The sequence below is a fragment of the Lynx rufus genome, unplaced genomic scaffold (genome assembly GCF_022079265.1).
Source record: "Lynx rufus isolate CCGP_SWC_20201006 ecotype Redwood Valley unplaced genomic scaffold, mLynRuf1.p SCAF_15, whole genome shotgun sequence".
NCBI lineage: Eukaryota > Metazoa > Chordata > Mammalia > Carnivora > Felidae > Lynx > Lynx rufus.
The window spans coordinates 38,754,609-38,771,271 of NW_025814829.1; the positions used below are offsets into that span (position 1 = coordinate 38,754,609).

Consider the following 16,663-nt stretch of genomic DNA (forward strand, 5'->3'; position numbering starts at 1 on the left):
CGCGGCGAGGGCGGGGGGAGCCCGGCGGCGGGGGTGAGAGCTCTCGCGGCGCGGTGTGCGCGGTGTGTGTTTGTCTGGCTGCTGAGGGCTGGGTCCTCCTTATTCACAGGTGAGTCACACCCTGAAAACACAGGCTCTCTTCCTGTCAGGACTGAGTCAGGTAGAGGAGTCGATAAAACCACCTGATCAAGGAAAAGGAAGGCAGAGCGGAGCGCGGAGCGCAAACCAGCAGCCGCGAGGCGCGGGCGGCGACCCCTGTGCGGCGGACGGACGCGGGGCCCGGCCATGCGCGCGCTCTGGCTGTGCGGCTGCCTCTGCGTCGCGCTGCTCCTGCCCAACGCCCGGGCCACCTCCAGGAGGGAAGGTGAGTCGGCCTCCCGGAGGAAACGTCGCTGCCCTGGCCCTGCACACGGCGACGGCCGAGCGCACCTCCGACGATTCCCGCTGAGTCGAGAACTTCTGTAAAGCTCCCCACTCCTCCCGCGGCTGGGGCTTCTCCAGAGACGCGGTGTAACCAAAGTCTAATGTTCTATACGGCTGTCTGGTGTTAAAATGGGAGCCAGTAGGTTGTGCCAAACCAAGATTTTCCTTACTTTAAAAATGTGCCGTCTTGGTTGCTTTTTGGATCAGTGGGGCCCTGTTTGATCAGGAATATGCCGGCGTACGAATTCTTTTCCCATCACGTGTTTTCGTTGATGGAATTGTGGTGGGAATGTTTTCTGTGAGTGTGAACACCATAAAGATTGAAAAGGAGCCTCTCTAATAATCCTTCTGGAATCCTCATTTCATCTCCGGGATGGAAACTGAGCCCTAGGAGTCTTAGCAACGCTTTATTTTTGCACAACGTTACTTCTAATGGTATTCTCACATTAATTCAACAGGCATTTACTGGGTGCCTATGTCATAGATTGATTTTTTAAAAATATTTTTTAATGTTTATTTCAGAGAAAGAGGCAGAGAGTGACAGAGCATGAGCAGGGGAGGGGCTGAGAGAGAGAGGGAGGGAGACACAGAATCCGAAGCAGGCTCCAGGCTCTGAGCTGTCAGCACAGAGCCCGACACGGGGCTTGAACCCACGAACTGTGAGATCATGACCTGAAGTTGGATGCTCAACCACCTGAGCCACCCAGGCACCCCATAGATCATTTAATCTTATTTAGGGTGTCCAAGGGCTGTCATATCGTGAGAAGTTCAAGTCGCTCACGTAAACAAAACTTGCTGAGAACCTAGCAACTGTTTGCTATAGGCACGGGTCAGTTATGACAACACATAACGGGTGTTTTCCCTGTCACTTGGTTTGACCGATGATATTCACTTGTTTAATTACCCTGAATTTTCATGTTTAGATTACTCCCTGCACCTGATGGCATTTCAGTAATTATTTCACTAGGTCCAAGAGTCATTTTCACGTATGTGAACGTGAGACAATGTTCACGCACGCACTGCATTATCTTATGCTTTCCATAAATAGCTGGCTTGAATTCTATTTGAATGGCACGGCTATTTTGGCATGTGTTTGAATGAATTGATAGTGTTTTTTTTTTTTTCCCAAAATAATCTTGGAATTAACTTCCAACCCATCATCCCTGATTACCATTTTAAAAGCCATTTATGAAAATAATGATGTAGGTTAGGTTCCCTTATGGTTAACCTAGTGAGAAACATCCTAAAAGTAAGGAGAGTCTCCAAATATTAGAATTCAAAGGGACTGCTTATGGATCAACTACTATAGCCCTTGGCTTAAAATACGAAAACATGGAACTGGATTTGCACAAAGCTATACACCAGCTGTTGGCAGGGACACATCTGGCACTCGATCCAGGAGTTCTTAGGCTGGAGCTTTTGGGACCACATTGTAAAGTAATAAGGGAGCAAGTACATATGTTTTATATAATGGGTAATTTTTGAAGCAATTTTCCCATTGGCCACATCTAATGTGTTAGCATTAGATAACAGAAATAAATATGTAGGATTTTATCAGTTGTTAAATAAAACCAGACTCGAGGACAGACTCAATAGACAAACTGAGTATTCTATTTAGACAAGTCAGAAGCTATGTTCAGTTTCATTTCTAGACTCTCCCCTTCCTTGGAGATAGGTTGCTTAAGATATTAGACTCCCTCCTCAAAAAGGGCTTCATTTTGGCGTTCAATGAGAGTGTGAAAAGTTTGGCGTTAGGGTAGAGCACCCATGCTTTTCTATTCACGGGCTGCTGGGATGTGGTGTAAGTTGGACTAAAATATGGGACTGGCCACTTGCCAAAGTGACCTGCATCTGTGCGCCCTGTGGGCTGCACCTATGGGAGCCTAAAAGCCATGGCCTTGCTTCCTGGCTGTTCCCTTGAAGGTGAAATTATGTGTTAGATGTCATCAGTGAGACTTTCACGGTTGGTCTCAGCTAAAGCACAGGTTTTAGGGTCAGCCTGATCTGGCTTCAAATTTTGGCTACTATTTTCTTATTAGTAACTATTCAGGCTCCTCAACTTCTTGGAATCTTCTCCTTCACCTGTTAAATGGGAACAGCAGTACTCTGCAACCTTGCAGAGCTGTTGGAAGGATGACAAATTATTGTAAAGTGCTTTAAAATGCTTAGAACCATGTTTCTTTAAAAATTCTGAAGCCAACAGTCGAGATAAAAATAGTGAACTTGGATGCACAGAGATTGCTAAGCAAGATAAGGACTTCCCTTCAGGAGCTCATAGTTGGTGTGTGAGAGAATGTGGCATATAGCTCCATTGGTCTGGATCACAGTTCACACGGATCATGACTGGAGAAGGGGCAAGAAGTAGAGAAGAGTGAGACTAGAAATGTAGCCAAGAACCTGGCTGTGAAGAGCCTTGTGTACCAGGCTGCACAGCTAGGATAGTGCCTCATTGGTAAAGAAAAGTTGCAGATGGTTTATATAGAAGCAGGGGTGGGCATGGCCAGATTCATGTTTTAGCAAGGTCGCTCACTGAACGCCTTAGACGGAGTTGAGCTAGGAGAGGGCAATAAACGGCCATTGCAAGAATCCAAATGAGAGATGATGAAGGCTTTCATTGTGGTGGCAGAAATAGCAAAGTGGAAACAGATTACAGAAACATTTAGAAGGTAAAGTTGAAAGAATTTGGTGATCCAGTGAGTATGTGTCAGGGATAGAAGGGGATGTCATGAGAAATAAGCAAGAGTCCAGGATGGGTCTGAGGCTTCAGGTGAGTGTGATTGGTTAGATAGCGATGCCATTAAAGGAAATGAGAACTCAAGGATCCAAATTGGGAGCAAGGTTGGATAGTGGATGAAGAGGAAGGAATGAGTTCCTATAGGGATATGTTAAATCAGGGATGCCAGTGGAGATGGCCAACAGTCCTGGTGAACGGCTGGAACTGTGATCTTGAAGTTTAGAAGAACAGTTTGAAATATAAAATGGTGAGCCCAAAGGGAGAAAGCAAAGCCCTGACAATAGATATTACCTGGGACACAGAGGTAAGAGAAACCTCAACACTTACCAAGGAGATAGAAGAACAATGGAGAATAAGGAGGAATGGGCTTTGAGAATAGAGAACATTATCAAAGAGGAATGTTTTGCTAGCCAAAGGAGGATCTACAACAATGTAGGTATAATAAATGGTATTCAGACATAAAACTATAAATATACAAAGAATGAGGATCAACATGATACTGTTGGATTCAGCCATCAGTTATGTCTTGAAGCAATTATTCTAGAATGATGAGCTCAACATCCAAGATGATTATAGAACACTAATCTGGTTTCTCTCATGGTCGGATACTGGAAGAGAGATGCTGTGGATCGTGGAAGAGAGCCCTGGAAAGGTTTATACTCTCTCCTGGATTCTGTTACTTAAACTGTGGAAATGGTATAGCATCATGCATACAGGTGCAGGCCTGGGTTCAAATGGTAGCTCCACTTCCTATTTGTGGGGTTTAGGCAAGCTACTTCCCCTGGTACTCAGTTTCCTGGTCTCTAAGATGAGGAAAATAAGTTGTTGCAATCATTACATACTAAAGCACTTTGCACAGTGCCTAGTAAGCACTGTGTTCAATATTGTCATAGAACTCTCCTGCCAATGCTGAATGTCAACATACTGTCTTCTGAGTTTTAAGCGGTGAACTTTTTTAAGAGGTTCCTTTCATTAGCTCAAGAAAGGTGATGAGGAGTCCTTCTGCTCAGGCTGAAATGAACCCCAAGTTTTACCCAATGAAATAAATGGGAATTCCTGACAAGGGACTCAGAGCAGATGGAATTTCAAGATCAGATGTCGTATCATTTCTTATCCTTGCTTTTTGGCAAACACCAGATCTTATCACATACAGATTCAGCAGGTCTATTGCTCTCTAGAACATGCTCAAATATATGATGAGCACTCCATAAGCTGCTCTCTCACTTCTTAATTGGAGACTTTCCCCATCCCCCACGAAAAAAAGGGTTTGGCCAACTTGATTATGAAACCATTTAGCAGTGTAAATGCAGTGGTCACATGGCTTTTTGTGTGTAATGTAGCACATTAATTCACAAACCTAAAGTCACATAATTTATAAAATAACTTACAAGTATTAGTTTGTAAATTCACATTTTATGAAGTAATTATATTCAAACTCCACCTTTAGCAGCTAACAGAACTTTAATACAGTTTCTTCTTTGCTTCGGTTTAGGTGGCTTGAGATATAGCTCCATTTGTGTCTGTTTTTCACACCGTCATTGGAAAGTACACCATTTTCAAAACGTCTAAAAGATTTAAAGATTATCCTTCAATGCACATTGTAATCTTCACAGCATAATCATCTTGAAAGGTTTATGATTTTCGACACTCAAAATTGTGAGATAATGAACAATTATGAGGGTTGGTTCAATAGCCTAGGCTTTTTCTTACTGATAAGTATCCAATGCATTGACTGACATCATTTCAAATTGACAGGTCTTCCCCAAATAATATTTTAAAATTAAAAGTAATTGAAAAAGATTTTGAAAAGACTTAAATGTGACCTTCCCCCCCCCCTCCCCCGGAAAAATAAAACCTCCCACCTTATTATATTCAAGTGTGTGCAATAAATAAGAGTATGGATTTGAATTGGGGGCATAAGCTGGAAACACCTATGAAGACTTAAATTCTGGGGTCCTGAACTGGGGACAGCCATCGGTTTAGCTCCACTGGTCAAGGAGCTGAGGAAGAATGTTGGTTTGTGATCAATGTTTATGGGAAAGTCAGGAGCATGAAATTAAGTTGTTGAGGCAATCTTGGGAATACTTTTCCCATTTAAGCTCTTAGTGGGCTCAAGTATATTGACTTTTTTTTTTTTTTTTTTTTTTTTTTTTTTACACCCTAGAGAAATTTCCAAGGACAAGACTTGGATCATTACAGACCAGTGTAGAAATAGGAGTGCCATAGATTCTGGAACTCTAATTTAGTCACAAATTAGGCCTAGCAGATTACTGAATCATTACTGGGCTGTGCTCTAATATAACCCCCAGGTACATGAAGTAATATTTGAATTATATTCAAAGCCAAAAGCTAAGTCTTTTCTGTGTCTGTGGGTGACTGTATGTCTGTATAGGTGCCTGCCCAACAGTCATGTGCTTCCTTATGTCACGATTAGGAAAGAAAAGAATGGTTCTTCTTCCATCACTGGTCAATGTAAGGGCTCTAGCCTTTCCCTTCTGCTGTATCAGAGGAGAGGTGGAGATCAGTTGGGTAAAGGTCTATGTATCCTAGACTTCTTCAGGCTTGGCGACCATTTACAGAATGCCAGCTGTTTCTTTTCCAGATTTTATTTTTATTCATTTTGTGAATATTCACAGTCTAGAAAAAATTAAATCGCAGCCACATCATTTCCCACACTGATTTAAACATTGGAAAAGTTATTCACATCTTTAGCTGCACTCATTTGGGGCATTTCTTATAAAAAGTTCTGCATGTTTCCATACTTTTTTCTCTTATTACAGCATCATGGTATTTACTTAATTTTTACTAATTTTTTTAATGTTTATTTTTTGTGAGAAAGAGAATGAGCGGGGGAGAAGCAGAGACAGGGAAACACAGAATCCAAAGCAGTCCCCAGGCTCTGAGCTGTCAGCACAGAGCCCAGTGAGGGGCTCAAATTCAAGAACCACAAGATCACAAACTGAGCCACCCAGGCACCCCAGCATCATGGTATTTAAATGAGAATGGTCCTTAGAGGTTCTCTACAAAAGCTTCTCCTTTTGTAGGTGAGAAAAATGATACCCAGCCGGCAAAGGAACTGTGTGAATTCTCAGTTACATCAGAGCTGGGTTACCACATATGTAATCCTCCTTCATAGATAGGAAAATTGAGGCACAGAAAAGTTATTTCCTTGACCAGAGCCATGCACTTAGTAAAAGGACCAGATTTCAGTTGCTAGTTTAATATTTCTAATTCTTATTAAAAATTTTCATTTAAATAAGAATATCCCTATGTCTCTAGTAGGGGCATCTGTGTCCTGGCTATTTTCAAGTCTTTATTTGTATACATGACTCCCTATGGTGGCCTTTCTTTTAAAAATGTCAGGGAACCACAGGTTAAGACCAAGCACAAACTCTAGTTGGTGGGGCATTGACAAAAGAACAGATTTTAAATGACTAAGTTTTCTCTTTCTCTTTTATTCTTTTTGTTCAACTCTGTTGTCAGATTGTCATGGAGGTTGGAATTGACTAGGTGGCTCAGTTAAAAAAATAGGACAGTTGAGGGGTAGGGATAAGTTTTTTTGTTTTTTGTTTTTTTTTTTTTACCGCTGTTCAATGACTGTTGACATTATGATTCTATACATGCATATTTATGTCCCGAGGCTATTTTTCTCCCCCTGTTGGAGTCCGTTGGTATAAGTTTTAGAGTCTTTCAGGATCAGGACAGTTTCATGGCCAGAACATTGTAAGCTTTGCACGTACTTACTATTTCAAATCATCACCCATTTTGCTTTTGGTAAAAGGGGATTCTGAATGTTGAAAGGTCATTTCTCATAGCAGATAGACCGGTCTACTTTGCAATAGCACCAGGTCCAACAGTAACCCAAAGCTTCTGCTCTTGCCTCGTGGGGCCAGGGGTGGGGGGCTGTTGTACACGGTGGGAGGGGATGTTCACATGCTGAAGCCACAGCTGACCTGCCATGGGAAGTGACAGTGCAGTAGCAGCACATTTGTTCAGCTGAGATACAAGACACATTGCACCTGCTCCCTGGTGGAGGCTTCATGGTCCAGTCTGTGATCTTCGTTTCTTCTTTTGATGGAGGTATAAAAAGTGGTTGGTCCCCTAAGAGACGTTAACTTAATTCATTCTTCTGACGTTAAGCAGTACAGTTTTAATTTACTGTTTTCAGATGGATTTTTTCAGAAAAGAATCTCTAAGGAAGCTTCTATAAATGCACTTCATACATATTTTCCCAACACTGTAAATGCACATGAATTACCATTTTGTTCTTTTGTCCAAACTGAGAACTGCTGTGGTGCACAGTAAGCATATGCATACCTAACCGGGTTCAGCGTTGTGAAGGGATGTAGAGACAGCAGAAGAATCTATGGCTAATTTCCTTGTACAGAAGTATATTGTTCATGAAAGCAATGCAAGGTTTAAAAAGGAATTATTTGGTAACTTTTTAAAGGAGCCAACAAAACAAACTGAAATGATTGAAAAACCATATTTAATATGTATACTCTGAAAAGCATTTTCAGTACAAATCAGAATTTCCTTTTTAGCTTTTCTTTACCCAGACTCCTTATACACGTTTTATTTTTTTCTTTTGGTCCTCATTGCTTCAAGTGTCACCTCTAGCTGTCCTGAGCACTCTACTGTTGTTTATTTCAGTTGATTCTTAAGAGGGCAGAGTATACCTTTTGTTGAGTCATGTGGAAATGCTCAATGAATACTGTACTCTGAAGTTAGTCAAATATGCTTTCCATATTGATGTTTTTCTTTATAGATGATTTCTTAGAAATACAGAAAATTGCTATATACGGGGGCAGAAGAGTGTGGGTTTACATAGCAGTATTGGATATTTGCATATGGAATCCTTACCACGCACACTCACTGAGCCTCCATACTGAGGCTGACACTTGTGGTCTCGGAGTAGAGCCCTTGTAGGTGCCAGGTGCAAGGAAAGGAGAGACTCCTCTGTATCTCATGTCCTAATCTCCTCTTCTCTTTCACCTTTGAACTCAGACTGAGCCTCCTCCTGTACCCTGAACTCCTTTGCTAGTTAGATGAAAATTGGTGTCCCCAACCTCCCTGTTGGCTGGGATGTTCTTTCCCTCTCCCTGCTGTCTGCCTGGACCCTAGTGGGGGATTAGGGGAAGACATCTCCAGGTGTGGTCTCCTGGTGTATGCCTTACCAGGTGGAGTATCTGCGGTCCATGTGTGCCGTTTCCACATCTAGGTTGTAATAGAATATGCTATGAACTCAGTGAAACTAGGTGACTCCTTTTAAGTCATAATCATTCCAAAGGAAAATGTGGTGACCTGAGTTTGACTCTTGATGACTTTGGACTATTAAGGGTTCAAAAGATTGGTCCATAATTCTAACATCCCAAATTGCCCGTGTGATTAGAACACCTGAAGTGTTCCTCTCCTTAGGGCACTTCTTGGTGCAGACTTACTCACACCTGCTTGGGCATTTACATACCCTGAGAAGCAAACAGGCAGGATACACATCAGTGGTTCTGGCTCTGTTGGCTTAAAAGGCAGCTGTGAAAAATATGAGAGGAAAAAACTGAGTTCAATTAAAAGACTCTTCGTGAGGGAAGTGCCACTTTGGTTTTTTATTTTAGTTAGAAAACATTGTGACATGCCTTAAAAAGATAAAACTGGAAGCAGACATTCACACATTAATCCACATTTCAAGATTAAACGAAGAAATGTTCAGACTTTGTTTTAAAGTATTCACCCAACCTGAGAAACATATTAAATCTTGGAAAGAAAAATTCCATGTAGGAGGCTTTAAAACTAGAAAATACTTAAGAGCATTTTCATCATCACATGTAAGTACAATATGGTAAAAATACCGTGTCATGTTGAGCATTTCAGGTTTGGAGACTTTGATTTTTGCAAATAGGATGATAGCTACCAGTGCCTTTGGTATCTACCTCACTGATAGATGTCAGATTGATCTTGCTTTGGACTTCATATGTAATGTTCAATTTGAATATGTGTAAAAATAACAAAGAATACATTAGAATAGATTGCTATTTAAAGGACACTTTCAAAGTGCCTGGATGGCTCAGTTGGTCAGGTGTCCAACTCTTGATTTTGGCTCAGGTCTTGATCTCAGGGTGGTGGGATTGAGCCCCACGTTGGGCTCCATGCTGAACATAGAGGCTGCTTGAGATTCTCTCTCTCTCTCTCTCCCCCCCACCCCTTCTGTCCCTCTCCTTTGCTCACATATTCTCAATTAATGAAGGACACTTTCAATAGTTGCTTTTGTTCTGAAGATAAGCATTTGCTGGGTTGCTTTTTTTAATCTGAGTATACTATTCTCAAGATTCATTTTGTTCACTGTTTTCAGTCTAGCTCTTTACATTTGGATTTCCTATTAAGGAGCCTCATTACAAGTGACTTCTCGGAGGTGACGGCAGCTATCTTTGAGCATAAAAGTGTCAGTTTACAGGAGGCCAGTTTTTTGACTCGGAGGAAGGAAATAATATTCAATTGGACAATGGAGGCTTAATTTTTTGCATAACTGCTTTGGACAAACAAGAGAGAACATGGTGGTTGCCAATGTTAGCCCCAACTCATCTCTCCCCACCATGATGCTTTTCCTTCACAAAAGAACTTTAAAAAGCTGAGGAAGCAAAGACAAAGTGAGGTATAAATGAAATGAATGGGAGAGAGGTGAAGATGTCCCAGTGAGGAGTGTTATATGAAATTAGGCTGGAAAAGTAGGTAGGGTTAGACCATGGAAGTATTTGTAGCAATGTCAAGGAATTCTGTCTTTATCCTAAAAGTCAAGGAGAATTATCAGAGTTGTAAGCAGAGAGGTATTGGTAGAATATATTTTGGTAAGGTTTTCCGACTGCTGGATGGAGGCAAGAGAAGTTTCTGGGAATTCATTCAGTCAAAAAGTATTGTAGGCAAGAGGTGATAGGGGTTTGGTCTAGAAGGGCTACTGTGGACATTGACTTGGGTGAACGAGCTATTTAGTGGGTTATGTCAATAAAATTTGGTGTTGAATAGAATACGGGCAAGGAAGAATGACGGAGAACCTATAAGAATAGCTTCCAGCCTTCTGACTCGAAGGGATGACAACTAGAAATTTGGTTTTAAACACATTTTGTGTGAAAAGCTTGTGAGGCAGCCAGCTGGACATGTAAAGTGGATGGCTGGTCTAGAGTTGACAATGAAGTTTGGGCCGGGAAGTACCTTGGCATACCGGTCAACAGCTATCATGGTTACCTAAGCCCTTGGCTTGGATGGGCAAGTCCCAGAGGGAGGCCTCGTGGAGGCTCAGGGCTGAGCCTGGAATAACCCCAACATTTAGAGTTAGTGTAAGGAGAGGAGCCACAAAGACTTGGGTAGGGGTGGGGGGACAAGGTCAGAAGCCAAGAGGAAATCTGACAGTATGGTCTTCTAGTGTCCAAGGGAAGACCGTTTCAAAAGGGAAGGAGAGAAAAAGATGTGGTATCTTGGAAAAGGAATGAGGGGCACAAAATGCTGGGGAGACAGGGCTAAATAAGGAAGAGCACGGGTGCCATCTCTGTATGGACTCATCCACAGATCACGGGTAACACTTTCCAAACCTACTGCCCTGTAACTGAGTCAGCATTAGCGCCCGGAGCCCCTGAAGTGGAAGCGAGGGCGGCAGAGCTGTGGGTGAGGGCGGCCAGCACACGCTGCCAGGTTCAAACACGACGCTCAGATTCCTAGCCCCTGAGATCTTCCCTTGCGCCCGCCAAGTGCACCCTGCCTGTCAAGGCTGCCCCACCACTGCAAACTGATCTCCTGGTCTCAGGCAGGCCGTACCTCAGGCCCCTCCGCCGCCCACCTGGCTCTGGCCTTGCTGCCCTTGGAGAGGGCAGGCTGGGTGTCACTGCAGCCCGGGGGTCTGGCACCACCAGTGCGGAGGTGGCCTGGAGGCAGTAATAGTTCCTCTGGTGTGAGAGCAACCAGAAAGTCTCAGCCACTCCTAAGTGAACGGATCACCTTTCCTTTCTCTCTGTTCCTATCTCGCCCTGCATTTTTTTGACTGAAACATTAGCTTTTTATACTTACACTGAATGCCACATGTAGACAACGCAAATCTGGTGTGTTGAGAAAATTTCATATCGGGTCTCTGGACTCCTGGGAGATTTCTGTATGTTCGGGTTTGTTGGTTTTGGGGTTTTTTTTTTTTTTTTTTTTTGACTTTTCTTAGAGTCAGACTGCCACCCTCCCATCCATCCATCCACCTACCCATCACAGTCCTGCGCCCTGTGTTAGGTCCCATGTGGATACAAACGTAGAAAACGTTATAGAGGAAGCAAGTCATACACAAATAGTGAAGACAGGACAGAAGGTGAGAAGTACCAGGATGGAGGCGAGGATGAAGTCCCGTGGGCATTCAGAGGAGGGAGAAGCTGTAGAAGGGCCATCGGGGGCCCTGCGCGATATCGTTTATGCTCTTTAAAAGATCAGCCTGTGGCTGTGTGGATTTAGGGAGGTGGAGGCAGGTAGCGCTCCTGGCAAAGGAAGTGGCAAGCCTGGAGGCCTGAGGTGGGAAGGAGGTGGTGCTTCCCAGAGTTCATGCAAAGGTCTGTGTGTTGGAGCCCAGTGAACAAGAGAGAGAAAGAGGAACGCGGTAAAGTTGGAGACGTCGGCGGAGCCAAATCTTCAGGGTTTGGAAAGGAGCTTGGATTTTTTAGTTTGTTGTTACTTGTGAGAGCACTAAAAAGCACGATGATCCCATACGCTGTACAGAGGATGGAAATTAGATCACCTCGGTGAAAAGCTGAGCATGTTTTTCAGCTTCGAACAATAGAAAAGACCTGCTTATACACAAACGATCAGATTGGCGCCAAGTTGTTAAACTTTCTCGTAATTGCTCGCAGTGTGTCCTACGGGGAACTTAAAATATGGTCTTGATGAACAGCAGCCGCTGATGCTGATTATTCCAAGGCTTTGCCACAGTGCAAACCTAGGAAGTACCTGTGTTTTCAGTTTCCTTTCATTCTCCTAAGGATGCAGCTTGGAAACAGCCTTTGCCCCGTGCTTCCTGTCCGGACCTGTCGTTGCTGTGTGTTTGAGCGAGGGTGGGAGCCTTGTGAAGTGAGCCTGAGGGGCTCTGCACACTTGCTCCATTGTTTGCAGAGTCTGGGGGAGTGTGGGTGGCTGTGGGCACATCAGCCTGTGTCTGGCAGCCTGGAGGGCTCCTCCAAGAAGCACCTTGAGGGTCAGCAGCCGTATGCTATTATAGTGATTATTATAATAAATACTTAAGTGCCAAAGAAGCGGCAACAGACAGGCAGACACAAAAACCACCCACACTTTACTAGACTGAAAGAAATATGTGAAAATCTGAGTAAAATGACTTGGTTTCACGTGTGTTTACACAGGGCTTGAGGTCAACTTGACGAATTTTATTGCTGTAGCTGTGGAGAGATGCCTGGCTGGCAGAGACCAGGATTTCCGGGAGCTGGAGTGCAGGACAGAGAGCGAAAAGGACAGAACCTTGCAGAGATGTCTCTAGCTTGGAAAGAGTACGGGACAAATGAGGAGTTAAATAAGAGTAACAATGGAACCTGGCACCTAGGATACGGAGTTCAGTGAAAAAGGGAGAAAAAAAACTGCCTGTCTTGATTCCTAGACCCTGTAAGGCTTTGGGTCTGTTCAGGGTCTGAGAGGAACTTGTTTCTTTTTTCTGCTGCAGTGATAAATTAGCACCAGGTCCCAGACCCATGCCTGTCCATAGTGAAATGAGAAATACATGGATAATGTGAGAAGTATTTCACAAAGCCCAATATATAAATATCTACATATATCATATCTTATGTGACAAAATAAGACATCGGCAGCTCCCTTTTTTGAAATCATGCTGGCTTATGATGTCCCAGGATGCAGACATCCAGTGTGGCCTCTGTCAGGAATGCTTTTTATTCATTTTTTTAAAATGTTTATTTTTTTTTTAATTTTTTTTTCAACATTTATTTTTGGGACAGAGAGAGACAGAGCATGAACGGGGGAGGGGCAGAGAGAGAGGGAGACACAGAATCGGAAACAGGCTCCAGGCTTTGAGCCATCAGCCCAGAGCCCGACGCGGGGCTCGAACTCACGGACCGCGAGATCGTGACCTGGCTGAAGTCGGACGCTTAACCGACTGCACCACCCAGGCGCTCCAAATGTTTGTTTATTTTTGAGAGAGTGCATGTGTGTGCAAGCAGGGAAGGTGCAGAGATGGGGGAGGGACAGAGGATCCGAAGCCAGCTCCATGATGACAGCAGACAGCCCAATGTGGGGCTTGAACTCACGAAACACGAGATCACAACTTGAGCCACCCAGGCGCCCCATGAAGTGATCTTTGTTCAAGTGAAATGGATGTACATCTCAGTGACTAAGAACAGAAGGAGGAGGGGGGAAAAGGAGTAAGAACCAGTAAGACAAAAATCTACCAATGAGGTACTTGGAAAAGAAAGATTTATCAGGAGAGGAAAAGAAAATATATAACAAAATGAGAGGTGAATAATTTGATACATTTGGTGGGTAATTCATAATTGGTAAGAAAAACACCATGCCTGGTAGATAAGCCGACAAAGCTCATGAACAGACCAGCCTGAAAATAGAGAAGTAAACCAGGGGCACCTGGCTGGCTCAGTTGGTGGAGCGTGCGACTCAACCTCAAGGTTGTGGGTTCAAGCCCCACATTGGGTGTAGAGATTAAAAAAAAAAAAAAATCTTAAAAAAAAAAGTCAGCTTGGGGCGCCTGGGTGGCGCAGTCGGTTAAGCGTCCGACTTCAGCCAAGTCACGATCTCGCGGTCCGTGAGTTCGAGCCCCGCGTCAGGCTCTGGGCTGATGGCTCAGAGCCTGGAGCCTGTTTCCGATTCTGTGTCTCCCTCTCTCTCTGCCCCTCCCCCGTTCAGGCTCTGTCTCTCTCTGTCCCAATAAATAAATAAATAAATAAATAAATAAATAAATAAATGTTGAAAAAAATTTAAAAAGTCAGCTTATGTCACTTTCACTTTCTCACCTCCCCCCTCCCACCCCACAACTTCCTGTTTCCTTTCACTGCTTTATGTATTTCTCTTTGACAAATATCACTATCCAAATATTCTCTGTATTACTTATTTTTCCCCCCTCCTCACATGAGAACTTCATGAGGGCTGGGACATCTATTGGTTTTGTTTACCACTGTATCCATACTAGATACTCCATATGTATTTGTTGAGTGAATGGACCCTTGATAAATGCTTCCCAGGCAACTTAGGAAATGTCCAAAACCCCCATCTTTATACTTTCATTGCTTGTTGTTTTTTTTTTTAACGATAATTTTTTGAGAGAGCACACACATGCAGCACGTGCATGAGCAGGGGAGGGGCAGAGAGAGAGGGGGAGACACAGAATCTGAAGCAAGCTCCAGGCTCTGAGCTGTCAGCACAGAACCTGACGTGGGGCTCGAACTCACACACTGTGAGATCATGACCTGAGCCAAAGTCAGATGCTTAACCGGCTGAGCCCCCAGGCACCCTTCATCACTTGCTTTTCTGTCAAGATGCCCTGATGGACCAGACTTTAGCCTCTACTACAAAGCTGTAATCATCAAGACAGCATGGTATTGGCACAGAAGCAGACACATAGACCAATGGAATAGAATAGGAACCCCAGAACTAGACCCACAAAAGTATGGCCAACTAGTATCTTTGACAAAGCAGGAAAGAATATCCAATGGGAAAAAGACAGTCTCTTTAATGGTGCTGGGAGAACTGGACAGCAACATGCAGAAGATTGAAACTAGATCACTTTCTTACACCATTCACAAAGATAAACCCAAAATGGATAAAGGACCTGAATGTGAGACAGGAAACCATCAAAACCCTAGAGGAGAAAGCAGGAAAAGACCTCTCTGACCTCAGCCGTAGCAATTTCTTACTTGACACATCCCCAAAGGCAAGGGAATTAAAAGCAAAAATGAACTACTGGAACCTTATGAAGATAAAGAGCTTCTGCACAGCAAAGGAAACAACCAACAAAACTAAAAGGCAACCAATGGAATGGGAAAAGATATTTGCAAATGACATATTGGACAAAGGGCTAGTATCCAAAGTCTATAAAGAGCTCACCAAACTCCACACCCGAAAAACAAATAACCCAGTGAAGAAATGGGCAGAAAACATGAATAGACACTTCTCTAAAGGAGACATCCGGATGGCCAACAGGCACATGAAAAGATGCTCAACGTCGCTTCTCATCAGGGAAACACAAATCAAAACCACACTCAGATATCACCTCACACCAGAGTGGCCAAAATGAACAAATCAGGAGACTATAGATGCTGGAGAGGATGTGGAGAAACGGGAACCCTCTTGCACTGTTGGTGGGAATGCAAACTGGTGCAGCCACTCTGGAAAACAATGTGGAGGTTCCTCAAAAAATTAAAAATAGACCTACCCTATGACCCAGCAATAGCACTGCTAGGAATTTACCCAAGGGATACAGGAGTACTGATGCATAGGGGCACTTGTACCCCAATGTTTATAGCAGCACTCTCAACAATAGCCAAATTGTGGAAAGAGCCTAAATGTCCATCAACTGATGAATGGATAAAGAAATTGTGGTTTATATACACAATGGAGTACTACGTGGCAATGAGAAAGAATGAAATCTGGCCCTTTGTAGCAACGTGAATGGAACTGGAGAGTGTGATGCTAAGTGAAATAAGTCATACAGAGAAAGACAGATACCATATGGTTTCACTCTTATGTGGATCCTGAGAAACTTAACAGAAACCCCTGGGGGAGGGGTAGAAAAAAAAAAAAAAGGTTAGAGTGGGAGAGAGCCAAAACATAAGAGACTCTTAAAAACTGAGAACAAACTGAGGGTTGATGGGGGGTGGGAGGGAGGGGAGGGTGGGTGATGGGTATTGAAGAGGGCATCTTTTGGGATGAGCACTGGGTGTTGTATGGAAACCAATTTGACAATAAATTTCATATATTAAAAAAAAGATGCCCTGAAACTAGATAAACCATTTATGAAATTCGGAAGCATAGCAAAATTACAAAATAAAAAAGAAATAAGAGCTCTAGACAAACTTGAACAAGGCCAAATATAAAAGAAGTATAATAAATTTTTAGAGTTTGTTTTAAAATGTAGCCAAGGCTTATATTTGGGTCTATTAACCTAAATAAGTCATTGCAGTAGAAGTTACCAAGGAAGGCTGTTTTCTGGACTGGTCTTCTGTAGAGAAAAGCATCCTTTCATGGAACAGGGAAGAGAGTGACTGCTAAATATTAGTATTTATATTTTTAAGGCATGTTAAGACACATGGGACACATGGAGTCCTTTCAATTTAGGAACCCCTGAGCTGTGTTTCTACAAGTTCAAGAGAATTTTCATTCATTTGTTCTTCAAACACACATCAAACACCCACTACGACCAGGCCACTGTGCCATATACTAGGGCTTCATTTCTCCTTTTTCTAAAGCAGGACATGTGTTTTCTGCCTGTTAGAAGAGCAGAGATTTGCCCTTGGACATAGATTT

At 43.2% G+C, this 16,663-nt stretch overlaps 1 protein-coding gene across 1 annotated transcript in view; it reads left to right on the plus strand.

Moving 5' to 3' along the window:
- Positions 1-285: 285 nt before the first annotated feature.
- LAMC2 (laminin subunit gamma 2) overlaps positions 286-16,663 on the plus strand; it is a 55,848-nt gene continuing 39,470 nt past the window's right edge. The window contains exon 1 of the mRNA XM_047077302.1: positions 286-364. Within this exon, the coding sequence (XP_046933258.1) occupies positions 286-364 (79 nt within the window). The remainder of the gene's footprint in view (positions 365-16,663) is intronic.